Source organism: Gouania willdenowi, chromosome 1, assembly GCF_900634775.1.
Source record: "Gouania willdenowi chromosome 1, fGouWil2.1, whole genome shotgun sequence".
NCBI classification, from domain to species: domain Eukaryota; kingdom Metazoa; phylum Chordata; class Actinopteri; order Blenniiformes; family Gobiesocidae; genus Gouania; species Gouania willdenowi.
The window spans coordinates 23273648-23296771 of NC_041044.1; the positions used below are offsets into that span (position 1 = coordinate 23273648).

At 40.3% G+C, this 23124-nt stretch overlaps 2 protein-coding genes across 7 annotated transcripts in view; one reads left to right on the forward strand and one right to left on the reverse strand.

Annotated features, from left to right (window-relative positions):
* Window positions 1-6361, forward strand: part of fbxo41 (F-box protein 41) — a 78576-nt gene extending 72215 nt beyond the window's left edge. For all 3 annotated transcript variants that reach the window (XM_028455991.1, XM_028455982.1, XM_028456000.1), the window contains 2 exons: window positions 170-285; window positions 3082-6361. In XM_028455991.1, coding sequence (XP_028311792.1) covers window positions 170-285; window positions 3082-3144 — 179 coding nt within the window. In that variant the 3' untranslated portion in view covers window positions 3145-6361. The remainder of the gene's footprint in view (window positions 1-169; window positions 286-3081) is intronic.
* Window positions 6362-11036: 4675 nt separating this feature from the next.
* smox (spermine oxidase) overlaps window positions 11037-23124 on the reverse strand; it is a 39841-nt gene continuing 27753 nt past the window's right edge. For 2 of the 4 annotated variants that reach the window (XM_028452331.1, XM_028452336.1), the window contains exons 3-7: window positions 22774-23000; window positions 20290-20463; window positions 18641-19361; window positions 15087-15247; window positions 11037-11515 (exon numbers count right to left, since the gene is read on the reverse strand). In XM_028452331.1, the coding sequence (XP_028308132.1) occupies window positions 11363-11515; window positions 15087-15247; window positions 18641-19361; window positions 20290-20463; window positions 22774-23000 (1436 nt within the window). In that variant the 3' untranslated portion in view covers window positions 11037-11362. Of the gene's footprint in view, window positions 11516-11554; window positions 11715-15086; window positions 15248-18601; window positions 19362-20289; window positions 20464-22773; window positions 23001-23124 lie in introns of those variants that run through there. The other 2 variants (XM_028452345.1, XM_028452354.1) reach the window with 2 other exon arrangements.

The window sequence follows — 23124 nt, forward strand, 5'->3', positions numbered from 1 at the left end:
TTCCAATCCTTTAGTGTGAATGATCATGGTATCATGATCAGGATCATTGATCGAGATAACTGCCAATGGTGGACGTATGCTTTTGTACTTTTTAATTTTTAATTTAATTTAATAATTTAATTTATTTTTTTGTGGATTGATTAAAAAAAAAACTTTTCCGTCCTTGTAGGTGTTTGTCGCAACCTGAAGTCCATCGTGGTTCAGATTGGTATCGAGGATTACTTTGAGGACCCCAACAGTCCAGAAGCAAGAAAGTTGTTTGATGAGATGGTCAACAAGCTGCAGGTACAAACATATCTGACTCAAAACACACCCAGTGAAAAACAGGCTGTGTTTCATTTCAACATTTGGCACGGCATCTGACAGACATACCATGTAATGATGACTACACTGTTTGGTGTTTGGTGAAATGTCTTGTTGAACAAGAAAATCAATCAAGGATTATAGGTGTGAAGTTTTTTTTATTTTTTTTATTGTTATTTTCATTGTCTGCACATGCTGTCAAAGATCACCACTACAAGAAGTGCAATCATTATGAGACAACAATGCATGTTTTGTTATTACAATGAAATAAATTAATTTATTTTATTGCTTAATTATGACCATCACCAGCCCTCCCTAAGGAAGGGTAAGAAACACTTTATTATAGGGAGGATAGAAAAAGGGAGAGCAGTGTTACACCTAGGTGAGGGGGTGGTGGGGGAGGGGGAAGGGAGAAGGGAGGAGAAACTCAAGGCAGGAAATAGAAAGGGTGAGGAAGAATTGATTATTTTAAAGTGAGAGTAAGATGTGAAGTTGTAGTAGAACATATTGTGCTTTTTTTGTTGTGTAATCAAGCCAGTCTGGTGACAAGTGTGAAGCTTAGGTATAATGGTGGCGGCTGTGGACAGAGGGAAGGAGTGAGTGGTTATACCTAAAACAGGTATTTGGGGTCAACGTGTCTAAAGTTAAGCCTAGTATGACTTTTATCCCACATCCCAAGGCATGCCAGTGCATTGTAGACCAGTGTATGTGCAAAAACTGCTACTGCAAACCCAGGCACGCCCCCCCCCGGCCAGCAGATGCAGCCTGGCCAGCAGACAGAGTGGGGGCCAAGGAGCCCCAGGCCACCCCCCCACGGCCGAGCAGCCCCCCAGATGCCCCCGAGATCCCAGGCCAAAAAGCAGCCACCGTCCCCCACATACACATCCGAGAAAGCCCCAAGGAGCCGAGCACCTAGCGCATCCCACCATCGACCCCAACCCCCTAGCCCCCCGCCAGCATCCCGCCCCCCCCCACCCACAACCCGCACCCAACCCCCAAGGGGATGGCCCAGAGAGCCCCCTGCCCGAAACCCCAGCAGAGGAGCCAAGGCCCATGCCCAGCAGACGGCCAGAGCTGCGCCGAACGGCCAGCCGGCGGGCCCAGAGCCAGCAGGGACCGGACCCCAGGCGAGAAGGACCCGGACCCCAGGCCAGAGGGACCCAGAACAGAAGCATCACCGGGTGCAGCCCCCCCAGGGAAGACAACCACGCTCATAGCTGCCTAGGACACCAAGGGGACTCTGCAAGTCGCCCCGCCGGCCCCTAGGCGATAGCCTTAGTCAGCCCCCTCCACCCCCCAAAGGGCCCATCATCCTCATATCGCCCGGGAAGAGCTGAGCACATGACGGGTGCACCGAGAGCCAATTGATCTCACTGACCGGCTTAGTTGATGCCAGTGCCAGCAACAAGACAGCCTTTAGAGAGGCAAACTTCACGCCCGTCTCCCAGTGGTTCGAAAGGAGGACGTTTAAGTCCCTCTAGAACCACAGCCAGATTTCACCTGGTACCAGTGGTCTGGACACGGGGAGGAGCCTGCGCGCTCCCTTCAAAAACCGGCAGATCAGTGGGTGCTGGCTTGCCGGTTTTTTCCCAAAGCCTACTTGACAAGCAGTGATCGCAGCCAAATACACTTTCACAGTGGAAAAGGCTTTGCGCTTGTCAATCAGATCCTGCCGGAATGACAAATTCACCCATCGGGCACTGACCCCAGATCGTGCCGAGGCAGCTGAACAACCGAACCTTCCTTCGGACATTTTCGCCTCTCCCAGCTCCGCTCCACGGTCTGGTGGCGGCTGGGAGAGGCGAACATGTTCTAAGGGAGGTTCGACTTGGGCGTGGAGGGCTCCTAAGTGCACGTATGAAAGCCGAACAGGTGTAGCTGGGGGGTGGGGAACATCCAGCTGCTTCACTGGAAGAGAGAAAAGCAGTCAGGGCGTTTCCTTCTTCTCTTTTAGCCTGGGTGCACTAAGCGAGCTGTGCCGGCGAAGCTGCAGTTGAGGCCGAAGGTTGAGACGACGGGGTGGGCCAAAGAGGCAACAAAGGTCGCAGACTGTGCAACCCAGGCCAGAGTGATGAACGCGTCATCTTCCTCATCCTCTCCTGACACAAGGAGGTCAGAGGAGATAGCTGCCAGGTCAAGCTGGGAGCCCAAGCTGGAACCGTGTGCCACCGTGGTGTCCATCAGGATGCCTGCCTCTTCTCTCCCTGCGACGGGAGCGCCTTGTGGAGGAAGGAAGTGATGCTGTGGAGGCTATTGGTAGTGAACGCCGCACAGTGCTGACATGAGCCGAGGACGTTGATAGGCAGCCGGTATGTTCCAGTCCCAGACAGCTCAAGCAGATCTGGTGTGTGACCTTGCTGGAGATTTTATTTCTGCAAAGGCGCGCCTCAGAGCCTCCCAGCTTGTCAGTGAGAGGGGTCTTGACCTCCATTTCTGTATTGACGCGGGCAGGGAGAACAGGTGGATAGCTCAGTGCTACCAGGATTGGCAGATTGAGAAAAATGCTTCTGAGGGCTGAAATTAAGAGTGCATCCCATAGCAAACAGTGCCACCAGCTGCACATCTCAACTCTGGAAGCACTGGTATAAGTGCCTTTTACAATTTGACTGTTAGTCCTTTTTACACAGTATGTGTTTTTGTGTTTTTTTGTTTGTATGGATTTTATGGACCCCAAGTCTATTTGTCTATCTATCTATCTATCTATCTATCTATCTATCTATCTATAAAGAAAAGTGACAATCAGGTTGTCATTAATGATAACTCTTTTATCTCCTCCAGGCTCTGAGGAAGCGCCCCGGATTCTCCAAAATTCTCCACGTGAAAGCAGACAGTCTCTGCTAAAAACCTTTACAAAAGGCTCCTAGGTGATTGTGTGGCACCACAGTGGCTCCTGTTGATCACAAACACACAGCAGTGTGAGCCCGCTTCATAGGATGGCATGCATTCGCTGCTCCATCGGAATCAATAGCAGATGGATTAAGTGATCCAGAAATATGAAACAGAAGTGGCCTCTTTTGGAAGAAATAGCTCCACAATGTTATTCCAAATGTTAGGATAATAAAAGATTAATTTTAAATTTCAACTTTACAAGCCTCACGGTGTCATCGCACACAGCCAAGGCTTCCTTCCAGGAGACAGCGCTGCAGTTTCACCTTCTGAGAAACCCTTCGAAATCTACTTTGAACTTGAAATCGAGCCTTACAAAGCATGCAAGCTTTGTACAGAGGGCTGAAACTGGTCAATAACAGTCTTTTCCTAACAAAGAAAACTTCACGCCAAGACAGCCTTGACCCTGGCGCCTGTCCTTCACTGCTGTACGTTCAAACGAGGCATTTCACTGAGAGCGTCAGCACACCAAGGACAGCTCTAACAGACAGCAACACTCCTCTGCATGACACTTTTCTCTGTATTCTGCTTCCTCCTGAAAACTAAAACACGTCTCACATGTGGACCCAGTGTTTTCAGATAAGTTGTGTGAATTTACAGGACCTGGTGTTTCTGGTGCCATTCGTCTTAACTGCAGTGCTGGTTTTTCTCCGATGTGCCATTTCTGGGAGGGGAGGGGCCGTGAGAAGTGAACGTTGAGCCACTTCATGTAAAAGAGTTGATCATATGGTGTTACATTACAGTGTTTGAATTTGTCCCAACTTTCATACACTAAGCAGTGCCATTCCCAGATTTAAGGCTTGTCTTTTTAGATATAAACTCATTCCCATCTGCAAGTGACTCCGCCATTTTTCAGCTTGGATTAAATATCACTTTTAATAATATTTGGGCAGCGTTTAATACCAGGAAATCAGTTCTTAAGTTTCATTTTAAGCTAGGATACTGCTCACCTATGGGTTAGTGTATGAGTAGCAATACTTTCATAAGGGTGCATGTTTCTGCACCTCGCTACTGATTTCATACAACTGAGCACTCGTCGGCGAATGGAGACATGTTGGGATTTTAGCTTGGATCACGAACATAACTGAGTGTTAGGACTGTATGTTTGTGAGTGTTGCAGACGTGGGTGTTTTCCAGGAGAAAGAGAAGTTAGAGAAAAAGAGACATAGAAGGCGGATGAGATTCTGTATTTTTGGATCTGAGCACAGTTTGGATCAAAAGATGGAAAAAAAAAATACAAAACTGTTGAGCTGCAGTGATGTGAGTGTCCCTCACATCCAACCTTGTGTGAACATGCAATACGAAATCAAGCTTCAGCCCCATTTATTTTGAAAGCACATAACTTTGTAGCAGGTTGGGAATTGGAGTCTGATGACTGCGTTTCTGCAGCTCGTTGGTCCCTGAGGTTCAGTCTACACAGCAGGCCCTGCATCCTGTGGGCGGAGCTTGAAGCCAAGAAGGGTCATAGCTGAGTATCTGTCAGGGCTTGGCTTATTGCACTCGGTGGTAAAGATGTCCCTCGTCATTATGTGAGAACAGCCTTGGTAGATTTCTATTTCTTCATAATAATCCAGTACAATCCCTAACTGATACTGATTGAGTGCTGGGAATACGGGGAAGACGTAAAGCTCTGCTCACACAATGAAAGTAAAGCAAAGCACTTGTTAATTTGAGTTTTAGACAATCCTGCCTTTGTTATCAGCTTATCTGTACATACTTTTGTAAAATATATATTATGTATATCAAAAACAGAATCAAAGTGACCAATATTAGATGTTATATAATATTAAGGTCAATACGCATCAGTGGAAAAGTTTACAGGTCTTCTTCATTCTGTAAGCGTGCTCTCTCCAAAGTTGAATGGAAGATAAACATAGAGACCTATATTATGTATAACAGTAGTGTTGACATTGTGTATTAGATACTTTATATTATATGTGCATCAGAGTCGTATAGAGATGGAATTTATTTAAGAGGTTAAAGATGATAATGCAGCTATTTATTTCTATTTTAAAAAAATAGATCAATGTGTATGATGTTGGCATGTTTGTGTTCACGCACCAATCATTGAGTTGCCTTCTTAACTGTTCTGCTACTGTGGCGAGAAACTTATTAGATGTTTAAAAAGCTTCGATTGCCTGCAGGTTTCTCCTTTCATCCAGTCTGTTGTTGCACTAGTGAAGAAGAAGAAAAAAAAAGATATTTCAGATGTTTATTATAAGAAGAAAAAAAAAAAAAGTTGTTGTTTTTAATGTTCAGCTGTGATTGACAAAAATATGATGCACTTTTGTTTTGCGGACACTTTCAAGGTCTGGTTTCACGTGAAGCTGGTTGCTGTCAGCAGAGTGGCTGCTGATGTCGTCGGATACTTCAGGAGCAGGTTTAGATGGTGAATAAAAACACTTGAAGAGGACAGTAAAGCAGTTTGTTTCCCCTCTCTTCCACCATCGCTAATGCTCTTCATCTTCAGAAAGTCAAAGACTGAGATTGAATCACTACGTTCAAGTGCTTTTGGGTTGCCAATATGACCTTCTACCCTGTTTTGCAGTTGTTTTTATTGTTTATTTATTCTCTTCTTTGAACGTATACCAACAGGCTTATGTGTTTTGGTGATAACATTGACCTGTGGAGGATGTTACAGGGTGTTTGAGGCTCTGAAGCTGCAGATGAGTGGTACACTGTGCATACACAGTACACGTCTTCACTCCTTTTCTAACTCATATTTTTTTTTTCAAAGTCTGAAGCATCTTAAAAGTGCTTTATTCACTTGTTTTTATCATTTTGTCAAATTTCTTTTCAAATCAAATGTCTCCTGTTGCACTTCAACCCACTAACAAAAGTGTGCAATAGAAAAGTGTCTGAGTGTCCTGTGGCCCTCTGTACATATTTATTATATGAATGATTGTACTTTGCCCATCGGAACAGCGGTCTACACATTACCTCAACACTTAACAGGGCGATTAAGTGTCATGTTTATCTTTGTGGTGTTTCAATCATTGACTGCCATTAACTGAAATGTCAGCCCATCCTAGATACCAGTTTTGTGAGAAATCGACTTCTGTCTCTAAAAACCACCTTCCCACATGAGGATCAGCCTTTGTGATGACTGCAATAGATGGAAAATGTTTTATTACTCATTTTCATTTCTCTATTGTCATCAATAAACATGCTTTAAATTGTATTCTGTTTTTGTGCTTTTTAAGGTAATTTTAACTACAGGGAGAGGACAATATAGAATTTTTGACTGATATCATATACTGTATACTTATTGTATATTTTACAACTCATTTGTAACCAATACAGAGATCATCTCGTTTCTGTAGTATAATTAACACATAGAATTATTCTGCATAAACTCTATCTTGTTGGCCCACTGGCAAATCCAGATAAAGCTGAAAATGATGTATCAAGTAATTACAGCAAAATAATTTTTTTTTGAAATTGGAAAACATGTCGTATTTGTTCACGACAATTGATTTTAAGCAAAAACAATGACGATACTTGCATCTTATGCTACTTTAAACAATTACTACCAACTTTCCAACTTAAATGTGGTTAAAAACTGCATTTCTCTCAAGGTCGAAGCGTTCTGTGTCACAGCTATATTTGAGGAAAAAAACTGTTTGGAAATGGGTAAATTCAGTAAATAATTCTACTTTGAGATTGTTGAGTGCCTCTTACCTCCATTGATTTACAAACACTCCTGCAGTCTGATTCCCACACATAAGATGGTCTCTACACGGTCGATGAGGCGTCTAGAAAGTCTAGGGGTTGATCAAGGAAGCAAAACTTCTTATTTTATTAGTTAACTATATATTGGCGGAATGGCCGATGTCCAATATTTAATTTTGAAGCCAATATCGGCTGATACTGATTTATTGTAGATAAAATTGTGCATCATTAATTTTAACATTTGGATCAGATCATATTAGCAAAGGCTGCTGAGTGGCGTGATGTTATAGCGTCACACCCATAGCATCACATTGCAAAGATAGGATTTTGCTGATTATGCATGTTCTTCGTGAAAATGTGTTGTCGATTTACTCTCCTTACTGCAATTTCCTCCCGTAAAATGTGCTTGGTTTGCTGTGTGTTCTAAGGTAATCAAAGGAATGAATGTTGCTCTGTGATTGTCTGTAATTGAGCGTAAACCTCTGAAAGTAAAAGCACAGATGGAAAATCAACACTGTCACTGATATTCTGGAATAAAAGTATCATTTAGAACTAAAGGCTTTCACACTAAATGATAGGTGGCTCATCAGAGGAACACAACTTTTCATTGCAAATAAAGTCGTAATTGTAATATTTACAGTTTAAGTTTTTTCGCTTTTTGTTTTTGACACATTACAATGAAAAAATGGTAGTAAGATGATTAATTGAGGAAAAGTCATCTAATGGACCTGCATCCAACTCTAGCTTTGCAGTCAAACACATGTACACAAACATCCTGCTTTGGCCTGTCTGCCCCACGCTGTATGATGTCAGCGTCCCTGGAGGATTGCGTGGCCAATGGACATAAGTCTCTCAAAAATGCTGAGTTGGCAGCAGGTCCAGATCACCAGGGTTCAAGTGAACAAGCCATTTATTATTATTATGATTGTGTGGTTCTCCATAACGATGCTGAGAGATTTAAATATCAGCACATTGTGGAGGCAGTGAAGTTCTCATTATCAGCCAGAGATCATTAGAAAAAAGCTTGACAACGTTAATAGCCATACCTGAGATAACAAGTTCCATTAAGACCTCTGAATGTGTCATTACACCAATGATGATGGAACATCTTTGACTCATGCACCATGTTGGTGTTGGGCTCTGCCAGGTTTCGGGGTTTTATTTTACTTTGGTGTACTTTACACCAGGGGTTCTCAACTGGTCTCACCCTGGGACCCACATTTTGCCGTGTTCATTAAATCGCGACCCACCTTTTTTTTAGAATTCAACCAACCAATATTTAGTATTTCAAAAACAAACATGTAATATTTTTTATACATAAATATATATTTTCCTGCGCAACATTCACGTCAAAATAAAAGTTTCTTTCAAAACAAAAGACAAGTCCAACATGAGAGACATTAAGTATTTATTTTTGACCAGCTGTCCGCGACCCACTTTTGGGTCCCCACCCACCAGTTGAGAATTACTGCTTTACACTATTGCTTTAATGTGAGATTTATTCATCTCTGTAGGTTGGTTCATATATTTATATATCTACTGTTCAAACGTATTTTTTCCACCTCCCAATCAACATTGTACCCATGGCATCATTTCTTGTTAGTTCTTCTCATTGTTCAGTTCAATGATTCAGTATGTCTTATGTTTGTGCAGCACAGGTTTAGCTATTGATTGCTTCCTTCCAAGAAAAAAATGTTTTGTATGTAACAGCTGAGTTATTGATTTTATTTTACCAGAAACATTACCTGAAGTGTCCCCATCTCCAACCTGGTCCTCAGTTTCCAATTCATTAAGATAAACAATTTGTCCAATTTGTTCTTTTTTTTTTTTAAATCAAATTTAGATTTTTAAACCAATTTCTTTCAGTTCAAGTTAAGGGAAGTTGTTTCTTGACCTCGTCTGGAAGTTATTTGGTTTAGTGGAAGGATTTCTGCCAAACGTCAGTAGCATTACTGGTCGTGTTCACGGGCCTTTGTGGAAAGTCTTTCCATATTGGAATTTGTGAGCTCCATCTGAAGAAGGAAAGACGGTCTTAAAATGTGAATAAAGGTTTAATTAAGGTTGACTGTACTGACTGATTGGTGACACTTCTTGGTTGTTAGTCCTTGGATGATATATGCTCAGACTCCATATAACCTGGGAGGAAAGATTAATGGAGTAAATTTCTAATTAGATTAAAAACCTGATATCAAGCCCTTTTTTCCCTTTGTAAACTTTTACCCTTTGGAAGGGATGAGTAATGCGTTTGACCAAAGCAGTGAAACTGATGACTTTACCTTCTGCTGATTCTAAATGATTCAGTTCACTTTTCCAGTCCTTTTAGCTGCTGCTTCGCATTTTTGTTTCCCTACATCAGCAAAGTGAACAGCTGTGAAAGGCAGAATCTGAGGCCTCAGTTGAGTCAAAAGGACAAATCTGGATCAGGCATATGGCCACATGTGGCCCTCGGCCTAAATGTATGTGGCCCCGAAAGTAGAGGCACAAAGTGGCTCCAAAAACACACAAAATGACAGAAAAATATACAAAATAACAAAACACACAAATGGCTCCACAAACACTCAAAACAAAACACAGGTGGACTGAAAAGTTAACACTGAAAACAACTAAAAAAAGAACATATAAAATGACTCAAAAAATGCACATAACAGCAATAACAACACACAAAAGGGCTGTAAAAACTCACAAAACTGCAGCAAAACAACAAAAACACACAAAATGACTCTAAAAAGTTAAAAACTGAACAACAAAAACATATAAAAGGACTCAAAAAATGCACAAACAGCAACAAAAACACAAAATAATTAAAAAAAAAAAAAAAACGCTTAAATTGACTCCAAAAACACATAGAACAACAACAAAAACATGTAAAATAACTTAAAAAAAACACACAAAACTGGAACAAAAACACAAACTAAAAATTCACAAAACATTGAGCCAACAAAACATCAAAAATATACTAAAATGAAGGGGAACACAAACTATTTGTTCTTTTGTATTTTAAAGCTCAGATTGTTCATCTATTTAAGGAACGTGTGCGTGCGTGCGTGTGCGTGGAGCGAATATCTCCCCGACAGTGTCTGATCGACCTGAAACTTTGTCAACGGCTTGCGCACACCCCGAGTGTGTGCGTCCGTAATTTTGGAGTAATTTGGTTATTCCAAAACCAATTTGAAATGACCAATCCACACTGTGGAACTCCTGTCAAACATTGTTTTAGAACTCTGATGACATCATCAACAGTGATGTCATCAGAGTTCTAACTGATGATGTCATCAACGGTGATGTCATTGGTGTTCCAAGAATGTTCAAAACTGATGATGTCATCAAGAGTGACTTCATCATCAGTGTTCAATTCTATGCTAATGCTAAGCTAATGCAGTGTGATGCTGTCTGTCTGTACACGATAACTTGAAAGGTTATGAACAGATTTTGATTACATTTTCAGGAAATGTTGATAATGGGTCAAGGAACAGCTGATTAATTTTTGGTGATGTTCTGGCTACCAAAAGAAAATATATAGATATATATATATCCCATTCCTGTTCCCATCCACACTGTGGAACCCCTGTTAATGTCAATATGAACCTCTGATGGGCACTGTACAGGTTATTCTAAATGCTGACATGAATGTGGGCCCCAGCTTTGATGAGAGTTGCCCGTCTCTTATCTAGATGTTTAACAACATGCAGGTTTTGACTGTGAAAAGTGCTGCTTTGGGAGTCTCCTTAGCCCACTGCCAGAGCTCTGTCCTCACATATCTCTGCTTTCTTCCAGTCCTAAAGGAGGAGGAGGGTGAGAGCTCTGCAAACACAAACAAGCCCTTCAGCTTCTCACACTCACCCCCTGTGCACAGCGAATCTCTCAGGCCAGCTGATTTTTACGCTTCATCGTTGAAGATATTTGTAGCTCGGCGAATCCAGGTTTTTATAGTTGCAATGAGTCAAGGTTCGTGCTGTAAGCTGAAATGCTGACTCATAGCTAATGAAACTCCGACTCATAGCTAATGAAACTCCCAAACAGTCTGCAGTTTTGTGCAGAAGTGTAATCTTCTTCAAGGTTTTCTGATTGTATCTTTAAAAAATGTGCTTCAGAGCTGGATGTTTAAAAAAAAACAAGTCTGCTGTCTGTGGTTCATGGATAGTAAAATAATAAAAGAAAAAAAAGACGAATAAACATTTTAGATGATAATACTTTAATTCATTTGCATTATTGTTCGGTCTTCACTTTTTTTTTATTAAGATAACATGGCATTACATACAGAAGGCACTTACAAAAACAAGTTAATTTACAGATGCTGTTATTGAATTGATTAATAAATCATTGATTAAAAAACATGATAAAGACAAGAAATGACAGCACCATTGGCAATCCATAAAGAGTACATATCAAATGATTCAAATCTACAGTACATGATGAACATTAATCAATATGTTATCAGTGTTGTAATGCCCCAACTATAGTTTTAAGTATAACTGAATCACAAAGGTAAAAACTCATTAAGTCATATGTTAGGCTTTGTGGTTTGTGCTCTGTGCAAGTCGTGGTACATCTCTATCAGGCGAGTGGCCTCTCTCTGTCCTGACAGCAAAGCACCATGGGCAGTGGAATAGTATTTTCTGTGGGTGGCCTCTCCAGCAAACAGGACCTGTAGGGGCTGAACAGACGAGAAAATCAAAAGAAGTGAAAATAGTGAGGAAAAAAAACTCCAAATTCAGATCAGGATCCATCAGTGGTGGTGACAGTTTTGGCCTCTACAGCAGCTCTGGTTTCTATTCCTGGTTCCCTTGTTAGCGCTCTCCGTGTAGGAGGCAGCAGCAGCTTTTCCTGAGGGCCTCCGATTTCTGTTTGACAGGCTGAAAAACGTCAGAAGAGGGGTCACGCTGTTCCTTCAGCAGTGTCGGGTATGTTTTCCCCCTCCTTCATCCACATTGCATCAGATTTCAAGGTCTAGACTACTGGCCTGGAATCAGCATTCATAACCTTCCTGACACTGCTGCACTGAGGGCATATGAGGTTTGTAAATAAATACATGCAAGCTGATCAAGCACAGCCAGAGCTGAAAGGATCAGTTTGAATGTATGCATGATACTCGTCTAAAACTGTATAACAACAACAACTAAACACTAAGTGCTGTCAGTGCCCAATCCTTTCGCTGATCCTTTCAACGCATGTGCAAAACGCATCTACATCCGGGCGGCCTATTTTACAGTAGTTTGTGTACTATTTAATTCAAAAGGTTGAAACCCTGATATTTAAAGGTCCTATATCATGTAAAACAACTTTTTTGAGTTTTTAACCAAAGTAATATTGGGATTCCTTCCTGAATCTCTGAGAAATCCTCAATAATCCTGCTCTCTGAGTTGCTTCTCTGCCCTCTTCTGAAAAAAGAGCGGTTCCAATTCTAGTGACGTCACTAGCATTCTGAACCGCCCCTTCCAGGAAGTGCCTGCTGCTGGTGCCCCGCCTCCACATTGAACATACACACCCATTCTCTCTGGTGCTAGAGGCATGCGAGTGGCCTTTCTTATCCAGTCTGCGCAGGGAAAAGATACCAAACCATAATGTCTGGTAACTGAAAATGCGTGTTCGACTGCGAAAGTCCTTGTAATTTGTTCAAACTTCCTAAAGAAGAGTCTAATCACCACAAGTGGTTAGAATTTATCTCTGGGGAACACACGACACACCATCCAGCATCCGTGAGTCTGTGACGGTGACTTTACAGAAGACTACAGAAGTAAAATAAACCACTCGCGAAATGTTATCCATACTCACTTCTTTGTCATTATATTTGAAATACATTCGTTATCGGACTTTGGGTCGAAAAAACGTAAGGCTCCACATAACACTCCTCCATCTCTGGAACCCTGTGTGAGGCGGCTCTCCGAGAAACCGTGCGTCTCAACTTCTAAGGTTGAAAGAAAATAAATCATATTTCTTAATAAATAAGTATTTTATTTTGCAAAATGTAAAATATTACCCATATGTGGCTGTAGTTGATTTTGGAAGGTCTTAATATAGCATGATATAGGATATTTAAGAAGAATTACAAATGTATCTTTTTTGCATAGAACGTTGCATAAACAGTCTGCACTTTTAATGCATATTTGATGTGAATCTACATATACTGTATACATTTTGTTATGTCAGCTGTATATTGTAGATGTTTTTCAAAACATAATAAAAAAAAAAAAAAGAAAGAATTCTTGAGTGAATTCTGATTTATTTTGGTTTTTATTTTATTTTCTGTTTGGTTTTTGATTGGCAGTGTTGTGTATTGAGTTTTGATCCGTTTTTGTATATACTGTATATAGTCTTATGGTGGTTTCTCCTTTTCGTCTTTTTTTTTTTTCAATTAACAATTGAAAACACCACAATATAGTCACATATTCACATGTGTACTATTAAAATATTTAACAAACGTTGTATGATCGGTTTACATTCAAATATCACATCCCAGGAGAGAGTCTACGCGCTGAAAGGATCAGGCCTGTGAAAGGATCGGGCACTGACACGCAACACTCAAGAATTATATACTATTATTAAAAAACACACCAAATTGTATCAAAACTGTGAACCACTTATAATTCGACCCATTTAGGCTACACCTGGTGTAGTGCAGCATGACCTGTGCACACTGTGACATTTTGATGACGCTAGCTGTTAGCTTGGTAACAGCGGTACTTATTTTAAAAATACTTTAGTCGGCTATTTAATGACTTTGTTACATTAAGAACAATTGTAACCCATCTGAGCTGCAAAGATGATCTATCTTATTTAGCCACAGATGCCTGTTACTATGGCAACATGTCAGGTTCATTGCAGGAACAGGCGTCATATTCTCAAAAGCTATGAAAGTGTAGGAATGTTTTAAACAATACTGCAACTAAAGGCTTTCACTGTTATTTTGATATTGACTGATTAAAATGGCCAGATTTGTCTCCTGCGATGCTTTGCTTTAGTAAGTTTGGTAACACTTTATATGAAGTTTTACACATAAGGTTGACATTATGCTGTCATTATCGGCCATTAGTATGAATAAGGTGTCATGAAGGCTGTCGTTAATGGCGCGTTCACACCGAACGCGTCAAAAGCGTCAGGTGTACATAGACAACATATGGTGGACGCGCTTCTAGGGAGCGTCGAGAGGTTCAGCTGCGCATCCCGTGCCTCCTGTGTGGCGCGTTTTTGAAGCTTTACGCGCGGCAAACGCTGCCCGTTTTGAGATTTCAAGCTTTTGACGTGCGTCCGGCACCTCCAACGCTAGAGTTGGGATTGTCGATCTTTTGGGGCATATCGCGGCGCGTCGACCAATCAGGCGCTTTCCCCAACCATGACATATTCAGAATAATGAAAAAAAAAAAACAATAACCGGAGACAGATGGACAGGCGCTCTTCTGCTGGAATAGAACGCCTGTAGTTGGTGTCCTGGCAGGATATGTGAGCGCCAATGGGGGTCAGCAGGTCGTCAAACTGGGCACGGGAGAGACGTAAATAACGCTGAAAGCGACTCTCGTCCAAGCGCAGCTCTGTTCAATCCAGAAACGGCGCCGAGGCACAAATAAAGCCAAGCCACTCTCTGGATAATGTAGAGCTGATGAACGGGGCTCGGAGGCGGCGTGTTCAGCAAGGAACTCCAAACTTTATTCTCCATTCACCCCCACTTCTCTATAGCCCTCTGACATCACACTGAGTCACACCAAAATACACACGACCGAAAACACAGCCTTCTCAACATAATGTTCCCCACCATATCACAGTCACTGGGTGAATTAGCAACGTAACTGATCGCCACAATATCATCCATTGTATGAACACCACCGGCGACAGAGAAGCCCCTCCCCTATATGCACTCTCTTCCCAACTTGCTTGGACACGCGTCCAGAGCGTCTTCGACACTGGTGACAAGCGTCTGATTCAATGAGCACAAGCATCCACTAGGGGCGTGAGGCACGATTTTGACGCCCAAAACGCATTTGGTGTGAACGTACCATTAGTGTTGTTCGCTAAATTACACCTTTGGAGTTATGTTGTCATTTTTTGCGTTAGGTGGAGGGATCTAGTGAAGTTAGGCAGGGTTAGGGTTACGAACAACACTTAATGGCAGCCTTTATGACACCTTATTCATGCTAATGACAGCGTAATGTCAGCCTTATGTATAAAACTTCAAATAAAGTGTTACTGTAAGTTTTGACCATTTTTTTCTGTAGAATTTCTTATTTTCTTACCGGAGCCTTTGTGCTGTTGGCGTAAGGCAGTGGCATGGCTAGTTTCTCACAGTCTGCACCGCTGGATCCCACCCTGGTGAAGGAGTAGGAGCCTCGGATGTAGGGGTTACTGCCCCACGAGGAGCGGACAATACGGCGGGGCTTTGGAATGTCGGGGTTACCTGTAGACAGGTGTTACAATTAACACTGAGGACAGGCAGATAATGTAGAAGTACAGCAAATTCTTAATTCAATAGTTTACATAAAATGTCTGATCAAGTCAGAGCTACAGTAATTTCCTTCTGTTGTCTGTAGAAAGGCTCAAAAACAACTACAACATTTTAACTAAGAAGATTTAACTGCATGATGAAATTATTAAAAAAACTAAGCACCTGATACCTATAATTCTTGACATCCACAACTTAACCAGTAAAGTCATGCAACAGTGTCACTGCTCTATCAACCATGGCCATCTGCACTGAACTAAACTGAGATCTTTAGTATCACCAGATGATTAAGTCATCAGTTTTACCGCTTTGGCCAAATTTCCCGTCTCATCTGGCGAGGAAAAGTTCACTTATCCAATCATATTCATCATAAACAAACCTGGTTTGCTCATCAAGGTTTGATATTCTCTTTTTTTCCCCACTAATTCTTGACGAAATGTACAGTGGTATCTAATTTTTTTTTTAATTCTATTTATTTATTTATTTTAAGTGGATTTATGATGTTGATTTTTGCAGTCCACTGGGTTTCTTGGTGTTGGGTGTTATTGTCTGGTCTTTTGACATATAGCTATTTATCAGCTGTATTTGTGTTTTTAATATTTTCTTTTACTTTTTGATCCTGGAACGTTCGATCTCCCAGCTCTAATCATGTCCTATTGAGAAGCATCCATCTGTGTGTGTGTGTGTGTGTGTGTGTGTGTGTGTGTGTGTGTGTGTGTGTGTGTGCAATTAAGCAACAGCTGAGGGGATTTATCTATTCTTACCTAACTGAGGTGCATAAGTGTGTGTTTGTGTGTGTTTGTGTGTGATTCACATTCAGCTCGTATATGAATCTCTCTGACAGGATGGTGATTGTGACTGTTGCTCTCTCTGTGCGCGCTATGTGACCTACTTCACTGAATTATAATCTGAGACATTTCTCTCTGCACTGATCCTCACGGCAAAGCGCATGTGTACTGTAAAGCTGACTTTAGAGGCCACAGTGTAGCTCTTTTGGCTTCATTTTAATATCGCAAAATGTGCAACACAGGGTCCATCGCTGCTGTCATTTTTGCATTTTGGTTGTGAGCTAAAAATGAGGTGTTTCAATGCATATTTCCTGACCCAGTCCTAGCTTTACGTCAGCACAATTGGCCTAATAGTGACTGCAACATTTTTTTTGCCAATCGACTCGAGGTGCGATTAAACATCTCTGAATAACAATTTAATATTCATGATTTTTATTGTCTGTTCCAAACTATAGACCAGCTGATTAGTTGTGATAAATAGTGAGTCAACTTTCTAACAGCTTGGGCATTTATGGACAAAAGATGAGATTCTCAGCAGACATGTTGGCATTGGGTCTGGTGATACAACAGGGCAAATAAACCCGTTCCACATTGAGGATCTATGTAAGCATTATTTAAAAATGTTGTTAGGAGTGCCCATTGTAAAATATGATCCAGGTATAGAATAGGTGGGACGACTTCTCAGTTTAAGTGGTTGATTGTGGCTTCCATTTAATATCTCTTTCAAAGGTAAAGAAACAACAAGACCTCAAAGTGTATCAAATATTCACTTTTGCAAAAGGATAAAATTACATGGTTTTGTGGTCAAAAATTAAGCTGAGTCACGATCATACCACAACTTGGGCACAGTAGCATTGTTGTAATTGTATTTTCTCTGTCTCTGAGGGAAAGACTACATATATTTGGTTACTCATAATATTTCAATACAGATATTTAAGAAAGCTTTTTGTTAATACTGATGCTATTAAAAAAAATGGAATTATGCTGTAAGAACTTGACTGAAAAATCTACAACCAACTAATATGGTGATCATCAGTGGTGGTTACTCTGTGTGATCAAGTAAATCCATATTAACCAAAGCAGTAATATTAGTATAAAACAGCTAAATTCATCCTATGCCTTAATGTGGGTTTAGATCAGTCAATGTAACCCAGCAAAGCTAAAACTGACCTTAACATATTGAAAAATATGTCAGGTCGTTCCCGTTGTCATTTGTTTGTTCCCTAATGAGAATTAAATATTTATTGCTGTGTTCACCTAGAATTAATGAGTCGGCTTTGCTTAGTTCATTTCCTAATGCACACAAAGTAATAACGTGAAAATGGCTGAAAGAAGCAAATAAAGTGAATCCTCAGAGAGCGTTTACGACACTCCATTATCTTATCTAACTACTGTTAAATCCTTCTGCTCGGTTTACCTTGTTAACAATAGACCAAAAAAATGCGACCAAAGTCATTCAGTGGTAGTAACTGAAAACCGTTCCCCTCTGAAAGGCATGATTACATCACAGCTCAAGCTTATGTCACACTGTTCCTATAAAAACACAGAAACCTAACAATCATGAGTCAGTGAACAGACCCTCAGAGGCTATTGTTGACGTAATGTTAGATTACTGACTCTTCCATAAAGATCCCCTAGTGAACGAAACAATATTTTAATTAACAAAAGGAAGATAAATAAAGGTATGTTAAATGTTAAATGTATAGTACATACAGTACAGGTGTGCGCTCTAATATAAACATTATACCGTAATTTCTGGACTATAAGCCGCTACTTTGGTATTTGGTGTTTGGTATTTGACGAGTATCATCCAGGGTTGGGGTCAATTACAATTTTCATTTACAATTATGTTTTCAATTACCCATGATCAATTACAGATCAATTACAATTACCAGCATTTTTTTCAATTACAATTAAATTACAATTATGTTTTATCCCCAGAAAGTCAATTACAATTACATTCTCAATTACAATTACATTCTCGGTTGCTAAAGTTCATGAGCCTGAAATAAAAAGCCTAATAAAAGGTAACCTTTCGCTTTTGTTAGCTTTCTGTTAGCATCTCTTATGATAATAGATCGTAAATCAGCTGTAAAATACACTAAAAACAAATATCTGTAATCTAATTTCTTTCTTAACTATTGGTTACCTTGTTAGGTTTTCTAATCAATGAAAATATAGGTTTTTAAATTTTTAGTGCAGGTGTCTGAGCCTTTTTTTGTGTGCATATACCCCTAGATTATTATTTTTTTATTGTAAAATGTGGGAAAGCTTGATATTAAACATATTTTAAAAACTGTTTACATATGTGTAGAACTGGAACATGGTTCTCCAGTTTTGCAATAAATTGTAACTTTTATAGAATTGTCATGGCAATTACAATTACAAAGTACATTATTTAAACTCAATTATAATTTAACAACGATTACAACAGCAACAGATTTGAAAAATTACTGTAACAATTAAAATTACGCCATAATCATAATTACTTATCAATTACGCGATTGCAATTATAATTTACCTCAATCCTGGTTTCATCTACCAATGTGCATGTCCTGACCTGTGAAGCGTCTCAGCAGCTCAGTGCAGGTTTCGGCCACAGTTTCATCATCGCAGCCCTCCATGAAGAGCGCTTCCTGCCCACAGATCCATCCGCTCAGCATGTGGCCGTAGCGCTCAGGAGGGTAGAGGACATCAAAGCTGCAGATCTTCTTATGCCACAGCTCCTCGGGGTAGGACACTTGCTCCAGCTGAGCCTCGTCCTCCCACACAAAGTGAATGCTGTTGCACTCCGGGCTCCAGAAGGGCTCCTCAAACTCCAGGAATATCTTATCGGTGGTGCTGATGCCCAGCTTCTCGATGGCGAGCACCTTCTCCATCGGCAGGGAGGGGAAAAACATGTCCCTGTGGTTCTGCTTCAGCACTCCCAAGGAGGTGGTCACGATAACGTGGTCGGCTGTGATCCACTCCTCATCCTCGCACTCCACGCAGATGGGGTGACCTCGTTTGAGGGGTTCATGGTTGCGTTGGCAGCTGTGGTGGTAATCGTTGTGGTTGTTTTCCTGGCAGGTGTTGCGGCTCTTGGAGTAGTTCCAGTGAATGCGGCGGACTGGTTTGCTGAGACAGATGGTGGGGGACGGGATGTCCTGGGCCAGAAGCTCCACGATCTTCATGAAACCTTCAGGAATGATGTAATGTGCTCCAGGGATCTCTGTCCACTCCCCAAACTCGCTCAGAGAAACCTCATCCATGCTGGGAGAGCTGCTTTCACAGCTTTCCACCTGAAACACAAAATGTTCTCTTTTTTTCAGAAGTCAGAATATGGTCACCCTAACAATGAGAGGAGACAAGTTTTACACAACAAACCACTGTTGTTTTCTGGCAAAGAGCTTTTAAGGTATTTCCTTTCTGATGACTCATTAAAAAATTTCTTAGCTATCTGCTAAAACATTGTTTCACAAATGGGGATAAGCGATGGCACTACAGAAGGTACATGACGAAAAGAATGAAAAATTTACAAGCATTACAAATATGGGTTCTCTTTCATAACATTCGTTTCAATGTCTCTCTATCAGTGGGCGTGCACTGTAGCTGTTCCCACTCAACGTTCTTGAAGCCAAAATACGGCCCTTAGGGGCGCTGCCATCTTACAAATTTGACGTCAAAGTTTGTGTCCCTGAAAACAGTGTTGTTACTGGCTTTGGCGTCAGCTAAGCGGGTCAGTGCACTCATCGTGCACTTAGTTCTTCCCGGGCGATTTAACAAAACACACAAAATGAGATAAAATATACTGAAACAACAACAAAATACACAAAATGACACCATAAACACAAAAAATGTCACAGAAAATGCACAAAATGATGATAGAAATCTTGGTCCCACATCAGGTGGGAGATGACCCGAAATGATAAAAACTATAGAAATAAATCTATTTTGGAGGCACTAAATACTGTTTCATTCCACTTATCTAGAAAATGAGATTCTTTAAAATGTGTTACCACCCCTTCATTCTATCATTCCATCATTATGCTCTTTAGTTGTTTTTTCACAAAATTCAGAGCAAAATGTTCTAGTTGGACAAATGGGGTACTTGGATTTAAAAGTAAGAGAAAGGGGGTACTTGAGCTAAAAAAAAAAAGTTTGAGAACCACTGTGCTACAACAATGATAGCTGTGTCTACTGAAGGTAAAACAAGTTGCTCACACAAACCTTGAGGTACTGTTGAAGTAAAGACAGTTTAAGCTTCTTGGTGCTCTCCTGGTCGTCCCGATCAAACATGATCTTCTTGCGCACCAAGTCTCGTGTGAAAACGCCAACACTGTTCTGGCTCTCAGCGCAAACTGGCTTTCCATTCTGGAAAAACTCCTGTGTCAGCTCATACACCTAAAGGACAGCAGCAGGCACAGAGGTTATTGGAGGGTAAAAGATGCAAAAGAAGCAGAGGGTGATAAGTGCAGGCCTCTTCATAGCAGTTCAGTTTAATGCTTGTTAAATAACAGTGTGTAGAGTATCACTGAACACACTATTAGCAGTACGTGGCACAAATCGGCGAGGCTTGTGTGGGCAGTGGCTGACAGCTGATCAGAGTAAAGCTAGGTCAGTTCAGCAGGTTTTGGACAGTTTCTCTAATTACTGACAATTTCAAACATCTTTTCCCTGGTGAAATTTTAATCCAAGCGATTACACAGAGCATTTGTGTGAGTATATAAAAAACCTATTTTAACATATACATAGGGGTTATTTTTAGCGTTAGCACTATATTCAAATTCAAATGATTTTGAATATAGTGCACTGCTAAAGCTAAAAACCTATGTACGTGTTCACACTTCTATCATATAGTGTGAACATGTTCAAACCATGATGTGTGTGTGCATATCTTTGCCAGGGTTGGGCTCAATTACATTTTTCAATTACAATTACGGTTTAAATTATACATGTTCAATTACAATTACGGTTTAAATTATACATGTTCAATTACAATTCACTTATTAATATGATAACCGGCATTTTTTCCAATTACAAATAAGTTACAATTATTATTTTTCCCCTGAAAGTCAATTATAATTACGTTCTCAATTTACTAACTCTTATTCATATAGCGTGTGATTGTGATGATTGTATGCATTTTTTTTGTGTGTACAATGTCATTTTAGCATCTTTACATTAAAATTTTTGTGCGGTTATTATAATACCTGAGGTAAAAGCTTAACTTGGGACAAGAGTTAGAATTTAGCAATAACTATAAACTCTTTGTACAACACATCACTACATCCACCATATTGTTACTCTGTAAAATTGTATCGTCCCCATTAAAAAAAAACTTCTATTATATCATAACTCTAACCCCTAATTCTTCTAACCCTATGAGTGGGAAAATTCACTGAGGTAGTGGGAAAACTTAATATGAAACATATTTTAATATATGTTAACTAGTTATGTGTAAGCCATAGACCTGTTTTACATTTATTACACTGTAATTAAAAGTTGTTATTGAATTTCCATGGAAATCACGATTACAAAGTCAACTATCTTATGATTACAACGGCAACAGATTCTTAAATTCACAATTATAATAACAATTATACCATAAATGTAATTTAATGGTTAGTAAGCTCTAGGTTTCCAGGCAGTGCTCATACATGCTCAACAACATTAAACCTGATTTCCCTTCCGTCAAAACAAACCTGGTAAGTGTGAACATGAATGCCCTCAGGTCAAACGCTCCAAAACTGAAAACATACAACACAAACTTGGCTGTAGCCACGAATTCCACATGACAACTCAGGAATGATCTTAAAGGTAATGCTAATTTGACAATAGCTCAAATAAGTGCCGCACTGACCCACAGTAATGTGCATATTCGTTATAAGGGCGTAATAACATTTACAATAGAATCCAGAATCAATATTTATTTCAATAAATGTGTGTCTTACAAAAATCTGCTTCCTTCACAGTTTTCTTTAAGTTCAGAGAAGAAGAAAACATACCAGGCTTTCTGTTGTTTTCATACTGACGGATAAATTCAGCCAGTGGTAGTTGATTAAGAGGATTATGTGTAAATCCTTTAGCAAAACAAGCGTCATTGCATAATTTTCCGCCTATAAGGTGTGTCAACAAGTTTGTTGTCCCTGTTTCAGATATTGAAAGTTAATTATTTCTATAGGAATTTTCCATCTCCCAAACAACATAACGCACACAACAAAGCTCAAAACCCACACCCATCTCTCACATCCAAACAACCCACATCTACATTTGTTGTGAAACACATACACAGTGTGTATTTGTTTTGTCTATGTTTCTTTAACTGACGTATGATTAAAGATCAAAAAGTTATTATTAAATAAATGATAGTAATGTGAAGTAGTTTAAGTGCCACATCAGTCTAATCCAAAACCTTTGAATAGATTAAAATGATTATTTAATATTCATTGGAAAACATATCTAATATACAGTCGCTAAACCACTCCATAACTTCACAGCCTCCCGATCTCATTACATAATCTAAGAATTGGATAAACCTGCATCATTTCACATTTGTGGCTGAAGCAAATGACTGAAGTCGTCTGTTAAAGAGTCACTGGCATTACCATATATTCTTTGTAGCTTGGTTAACTTTAAAACTTAGATATTTCACATATTTAATGTAAGGACCCAGACTTTCATGTGTGTGTGGGTGCATGTGTGCTTCAACACCTCATTGTACAGGTCACCGAACTCCTCCACCAGGTCTTTGGGGATCCTCCTCCCGACATTGGTCTGGTAGTGAGCAATACCGCAGGTGGTGTAAAGGCTGATACGCTCCACGTTCTTCTCTCCATCTGTGGTGTGTTCCAGTAGGCCGTTATCTTCAGCCAGGTGATACACTGGGTTCCCATTGGCACCATGGATCCAGGTGGCTCCGAGTTCCAAAGTCGTGTCTCCTACCAGGCGTAAAAAAAACAACATCAAAGTCAGTGGGAAGTGGGGGGTTGGGGGAGGTTGACAGTAATGCAGTTGCAAAGCTCACTAGAGCCACATAATAGGAAAAAACAACATTGGCTAAAA